The sequence below is a fragment of the Cebus imitator genome, unplaced genomic scaffold, assembly GCF_001604975.1.
Source record: "Cebus imitator isolate Cc_AM_T3 unplaced genomic scaffold, Cebus_imitator-1.0 Scaffold31, whole genome shotgun sequence".
NCBI classification, from domain to species: Eukaryota; Metazoa; Chordata; class Mammalia; order Primates; family Cebidae; genus Cebus; species Cebus imitator.
The window spans coordinates 9,576,189-9,583,123 of record NW_016107346.1 but is presented as its reverse complement, the minus strand read 5'-3'; the positions used below and the strand labels follow the sequence as shown (position 1 = coordinate 9,583,123).

Sequence of the window (6,935 nt, the reverse complement as noted above, 5' to 3'; positions counted from 1 at the left end):
GAGACGGAGTTTCACCATGTTGACCAGGATGGTCTCGATCTCTTGACCTCGTGATCCACCCGCCTCGGCCTCCCAAAGTGCTGGGATTACAGGCTTGAGCCACCGCGCCCAGCCTTTTTTTTTTTCTTAAACCATGTAGGGAGATGATTTGAACTTATGCTCTCTGATGTCATTTTTGGAGGGGAATCTCCTTGAAATTTCCTTCACTGAACTTTCTGCTCACTGAGCAGGACTATTGTTAGAGGCAAATGTTCATTCAGAGGCTGTGTCCCAATAGCCTTGCAGATTAATTCGCTTATTTCTTGACTGTATACCCGTGCATATGTGCTGATCTGTAATGTCTTCACCTTGGCTTACAAAAAAAATAGCATCATTATCTCCAAGCAGTCAGTAGGATTTATGGAATATTACTATGTGCTGGGCCCCATGTCAGGCACTTGGGTAAAGAGCTGAATATGTTCTTGGGGGTCCTTCTCTTGAGGAACTCACACTTAGGAGGAGAGAAGGTGGACCCACAGGCCCCTATGAGCACCAGAGGCATCACAGCCACTTCCCACGTCTCACCTGTTGCCTTACTACAACCCTGCAAAGTGAACTTTCCTTGCTTGCTTGATTGATGCTTGATTTTTAAAAATAGAGATATAATTCATATACATTTCAATTCACCCTTTTAAAGCGTACAATTTAGTGGTATTTAGTATATGCACAAGGTTTTGCATTCAGTTCTCGGATAAGAATGCCTGTACCTATCAGCAGCCACTCTCCATCCCTCTCCCCCAGGCCCTGGCAACCATGAATCTACTTTCTAGCTCTATGAATTTTGTATAAAAGGAATCGTTTGGCCAAGTACAGTGGCTTATACCTGTAATGTCAACACTTTGGGAAGTCCAGGTGAGCAGATCGCTTGAACTCATGAGTTCAAGACCAGCCTGGGCAGCATGATGAAACCCCATTCTGCACAAAAAGTACAAAATTTGGCTGGGCATGGTGGTGCATGCCTGTAGTCCCAGCTACTTGGGGGATTGAGGCAGGAGGATTACTTGAGCCCAGGAGGTTGAGGCTGCAGGACTCCAGCCTGAGCGACAAAGTAAGATCCTGTCTCAAATAAAATAAAATAATTAAAAATAAAAATAAAAGGAACTCTACAATATGTAGTCTTTTGTGTCTGGCTTCTTCAATTTACTGTAATGTTTTTAAGGCTTATCTATGTTGTCGCACATAGTATTTCATTCCTTTTTATGGCTGAATCATATTCCATTGTATGGTTGTTTCATGTTTTGTTTATCTATCCATCAATTGATAAACCTTTGGGTCATTCATTCCCACATTTAGGCTATTGTGAATTATGCTGCTATAAATATTTGTGTACAGGTTTCTGTGTGAAGACATTTTCAGTTCTCTCCTGTATATGCCTAGGAGTGGAACTGCTGGGTCGCATGATAGATCAATGCCTTGAACTATTTTTTTTTTTTTAGATGGAGTTTTGCTCTTGTTGCTCAGATTGGAGTGCAATGGCGCAATTTTGGCTCACCGCCAGGCTGGTCTCGAACTACCAACCTCAGGTGATCTGCCTGCCTCCGCCTCCCAAAGTGCTGGGATTACAGGCATGAGCCACTGCACCCGGCCAATGTTGAACTTTTTAAAGAGGTGCCAAGTTATTTTCCAAAACAGCAACATGATTTTATATTTCCATCAGCAGTGTATGAGGATCTGATTACCCCTATATCTTTGTTAACATTTATTGTCTTTTTTTTTTTTTGACAGGGTCTCACTGTGTCCCCTAGGCTGGAATGCAGTGGCATGATCGTGACTATGATCCACTACAGCCTCAACCTTCCAGGGCGAAGGTGACCCTCCCACCTCAGCTTCCTAAGTAGCTGTGACCACAGGTGCATGCCAACCCACCTAACTACTTTTTGTATTTTTTGTAGAGATGGGGTCTTGCTGTTTGCCCAGGCTGGTCTCGAACTCCTAGGCTCAACCCATCTGCCCACCTGGGTCTCTCAAAGTGCTTGGATTACAGGCATGAGCCATGGCACTTGGCCTTATCTGTCTTTTTTATTTTAACCATTCTAGTGGATATAAAGTGGTGCCTCATTGTGATTTTGATTTGCATTTCTCTGATGATGAATGATGTTAACCATATTTCCATGTGCTTATTGGCCATTTAAAAAAAGTATTATTATTTTTTAATAGAGATGGGGTTTCACTGTGTTGCCCAGACTGGTTTCAAACTCCTGAGCTCAAGCAATCCACCTGCCTTGGCCTTCCAAAGTACTGGGATTACAGGTGTGAGCTACCATACCTGGCCCTACTGGCCATTTGTATGTCTTCTTTGGAAAAACACCTTTTCAAATCTTTATCGGCCTTTTTTTTTTTTTTAATTTTTTATTTTTAGGGACAGGGTCTTGCTCTGTTGCCCAGGCTGGAGTACAGTGGTATACAATCATAGGCCATTGTGGCAAAATCATAGGTCATTGTGGTCTCAAATTCTGGGCTCAAATGATCCTCCTGCCTCAGCCTCCTGAGTACCTAGGACTACAGCCAGATGCCACCATGCCTGGCTAATTTTTAAAATTTACATAGAGATGGGGGTCTCCTTCTGTTGTCTAGGCTGGTCTTGAACTCCTGGGGTATGGTGGTTCACGTTTGTAATCCCAGCACTTTGGAAGAGAGAGGCAGGAGGATTTCTTGAGGCCAGAAGTTTGATATCGGCCTGGGCAACATAGCAAGACTCAGTCTCAACAACCAAAACAATATATTCTTTTTTAAAATGAAAGAAAATGAAACTAAGGCAGAAAGAGGTTAAATAGTGTGCCTAAGGCTGGGTGCGGTGGCTCACGCCTGTAATCCTAGCATTTTGGGAGGCTGAGGCAAGCGGATCATGAGGTCAGGAGATCAAGACCATCCTGGCCAACATGGTGAAACCCTGTCTCCACTAAAAATACAAAAATTATCTGGGAGTGGTGGCACGCACCTGTAGTCCCAGCTACTTTGGAGGCTGAGGCAGGAGAATTGCTTGAACCTGGGAGGCGGAGGTTGCAATGAGCTGAGATTGTGCCACTGCACACCAGACTGGCAACAGAGCAAGACTCTCTCTCAAAAAAAAAAAAAAAAAAATAGTGTGCCTGAGTGGTTAAGCCCAGTTCACATCCCCGAGGAAGTGTAAATGATCAGTAAACATCTAAAAAGATGTTCAACTGCCTTGGAGGTCAGGGAACTGAAATGTAAACACCAAGAGCACTAACAGCACTCATTTTTCCTTCACCTGGTGGGCTAAATTTGCAAAGGCTTGGAGGTGGAGAATGGCACTCACATGCCCTGCTGGTGTGAGCATCAATTGCTCCAAACTTTGGGAAAGCAATCTGGCAGAATGTATTACTAAAATGTTTAGCGCAAACACCCTTCGACCCTACTCCTCAGAAACAAAACGTCTGGAATATAAAGTTGTATGTACAAAGACGTGTACTGTTGCATTGTTTGAGAGGCAAAAAACTCGAAGCCATAGGAATATTCACAAGGGAGAATGGCTGGGTACATTATAGTACATTGACAGTAAGGAATATTCTGTAGCCATTACATAAGTTAAGGTCTAGATGTATTGATCTGGGGGGATATCTACAAAATAATTTTAATGAAGGAAGAAACTTACTAATAATTTGTATAGTACTTATATGTTTTTATATTTTATATTCATATATGCAGTGATGCTCAATGGGGATTTTGCAAATCCAGGGGGCATGTGGCAATGGCTGAAGATATTTTTGGTTATCATGTCGGGGAAGTGCTAATGACATAGGGTTAAATCCTACAATGCACAACCTCCCTGCAAATAATTATCAACCCAAGATGTCAGTTGTGCTGAGGTTGAGAAAACCTGGTATAGGTAACGAAAAAAAGGATAAGCACAAAACTGCTAGCTTTTTCCTTACATATCTGTGCTGTTTGACCTACCATGTATATTTATTTTGACAACCAAAAATTAGCCTATAAAAGAATACTCAGTAAGTTTATTGTGCTGGCAAAGACAATGATGGAGCAGAGGTGGCAGACGGTTCCGCAAGCCAAACTGTTTCTCAAGGAAACCTGAGGGACAGGGTTTGAGTGGAGAGTGGTGGGAGCTGGAAGCAGCAGGGGATGCGTGGGGACATCTGGGAAGCCTGGCCCTGAACTTGGAGCTCACTCACACAGTCTAAACAATCCCAGAGTGAGGCTGAGGTTTTCCTGAGTTAGACAAAGGCCTGCAAAAATTTCCTACTATTAGGCAAACCTACAATGAGAGTGAGAAACAAGCCTAAAGTCAGTTTCCATCTTACAGCCTGGAGTAAACCATTTCTGGTCAGGCAGCTGGGAATCATAACACATCAGAGCTGAATATCTCACTGGTTTGCTGAGGGGCAAGTTAGTAGGTGTTCCTCAGGAAAGGGTTTTGTGGTCAATTAAGATAGGGAAACTCTGGCTTAAACTGCAGGTAAATTAAACAAGAGGTCTTTGCTGCAAGCATAATCAGAGCCTTGATTATGCTCGGGCAGCTCCAAAAGGGTGGTCATGAAATACGGGACTTCCCTGTCTTGACCAAGCCCTTTTTCTTAAGATCATATCTTGAGACTTGGATGCCATGGAATACGGTTGGGAAATACTAACTTAGTTGAACGAGTTTTACTGATGTAGAAATGGTGGCCCAAAGGAGAAAAAGCGACTGGCTGAACTAGCTGGTGGGGCTACTTTCCAGACCAATGCTTTTTTCTCCTGCCAAACAACTAAACACAGTTGCAAATTAACTACAGGTCCTTGGGGAACATTGCTCAGAATTTTTTCCCTCGATTCAATTTGGAGACGTTGCAGTGGAGGGGAGGGAGAAGGGAGTAACAGTGAAGCCATTCAAAGCAAAAACCACCTTTAAAGGAAATGTTGGCCTTTAAAGGTGGTTTTTGTATCAGAATACAGGTATTTGTTTTTTTTTTAATTGGTGGAGGGGGCACCCATGAAGACCAGACGGGGCTCCTGGGAGGCAATGCTCCACCACGTCCTTTTGAAAATATCATAGCCTGCATGAGACAAGCGGGAGTATCTGAGCCTTCAACTCTACCCAGTTTGCTTCCAATTGACCTCACTGGGCCAGGAGAAGCCCTATAAACTGGTTTTGTATAGTCTATCCAAGTAGTAAATTTACTAAAATTACTGGATCCTACTATATACCAGACCTCTGCAAGGCATTGAAAATTCAGTGATGAGCTAATTCCACTCTAAAGCGATTTTTCTATCTGGTAGGGAAACTCTGATACCGCATGCAGCTAGCCTGTCACAGGGCTACACTGCCTAAAGCTCATCATAAGAAATTTCCACATCTTAGCCTGTGGGGCAACGGGAAGCTATGGACGGAAGATGTTTTCCATTTCAAACACGGAATTCCAGTCACAGCAGGATCTGACTCCATTTCCCATTATCAACTCCTCTTTTTACTCCTCCTCCCCTAGCAGCCTCGAAGAGTGGCCACTTTCTCTCTTCATATCACCAGGCTCTTGGTCCTGGAAGAGGTCCTGCCCCCGTCCTGTCCTCCTCCCTAGGCCGAGATCCGGCAGGGACCCCGGCGCCTACACCCCCACAGTACAACTCTAACAGGAAACTGGGCCAGGACTACCGGTAGGTCCCGTCCAATGCGACACGCTCGCGACGGCTCACGCACTGCCTGGAGAACCAGTCTTGCCACTAACCAGCCTAGCAAGGAACGCAGAGATCTTTAGGAGCCCACTTTCAAATTCAAATCATTTGGGGTCCAGTAAGTCTCTTGACAGGCGGGGACTTAATGACTCCCATCAGTAGCCCCCACGTTTGCTGAACACGACTACCAGGCCAGATACACAGGAACTCCAATGTGGTTTAGCCGCTGAGCTCCAGGCACCCAAACAACTTGCTCACCTCCCAGCGTTACTAAAGAGCAAACCCGCCCTCAAGCCTCAGCTACTGTGAGGTGCAGGGAGAGGCAGGGTCACGCATGCGCAGTTTCCGCCCCCGCCACCGTGGCGGGAGTGGGCGGGCCCGAGGGCGGGGAAGAAGCGGAAAGCCGACCGGGAGGAGAAAGAAGCCCGCCCCCGGAAGTCTCGCCTGTCTCTGCTGCCTGTTTCCGGAAGTGCTGCTGATTGTCGCGGACGCGATGGCTTCAAGGTTACTTCGCGGAGCTGGAGGGCTGGCCGCGCAGGCCTTGAGGGCTTGCGGTCCCAATGGTGCGGCCGCAGTGCGCTCCATGGGCTCTCGAGGTACTCGGCTTCCCAGGCGTGCCAGGGACCAGAGTATTGCCCTCCTGGAGTGGTCCCAGGGCGGCAAAGCGGGGCGTGCCGTGCAGCTACTCCAGGTCCCAATGACCGCTTACGGTCTGGAGTGCCTCAGGCTCTGCAGGCATCTTCCTGTAATTCCGGGCCGCTGCTCCTGCCGCCCCCTGAACTGACTCCGCTGCGAAAGTATCCTAAACGGAGGTGCCGGGTGACCTTGGGAGGGGCGGGGACTGCGACTGGGTTGAGGAGGGGTCCGGCCGCCCTTTAAACCTGCGCCCACCTCAAGCCGAGTGGGTTCTCATTTGCTTGTAGACAAATTGGCCTCGGTGGTTGGACAAGGAAAAGCTCCTACGCTGGGTGCTCACGCCTGTAATCCCAGCACCTTGGGAGGCCGAGGCGGGCGGATCACCTGAGATCAGGAGTTCGAGACAAGCCTGAACAACATGATGAAACCCCGTCTCTATTAAAAATACGAAAATTGGCCGGGCGCGGTGGCTACGCCTGTAATCCCAGCACTTTGGGAGGCCGAGGCGGGTGGATCACAAGGTCAAGAGATCAAGACCATCCTGGTCAACATGGTGAAACCCCGTTTCTACTAAAAACTACAAAAAATTAGCTGGGCATGGTGGCGTGTGCCTGTAATCCCAGCTACTCAGGAGGCTG

General features: G+C 46.8%; 2 protein-coding genes across 2 annotated transcripts in view; both read left to right on the top strand.

The window, feature by feature from the left end:
- The window catches only part of LOC108301039 (ATP synthase subunit g, mitochondrial-like), a 14,155-nt gene extending 8,508 nt beyond the window's left edge, over positions 1–5,647 (top strand). Inside the window, exon 3 of the mRNA XM_037736960.1 lies at positions 5,568–5,647. Within this exon, the coding sequence (XP_037592888.1) occupies positions 5,568–5,647 (80 nt within the window). The remainder of the gene's footprint in view (positions 1–5,567) is intronic.
- Positions 5,648–6,044: 397 nt separating this feature from the next.
- The window catches only part of LOC108301038 (cytochrome c oxidase subunit 5B, mitochondrial), a 3,048-nt gene continuing 2,157 nt past the window's right edge, over positions 6,045–6,935 (top strand). Inside the window, exon 1 of the mRNA XM_017524085.2 lies at positions 6,045–6,257. Within this exon, the coding sequence (XP_017379574.1) occupies positions 6,155–6,257 (103 nt within the window). The 5' untranslated portion in view covers positions 6,045–6,154. The remainder of the gene's footprint in view (positions 6,258–6,935) is intronic.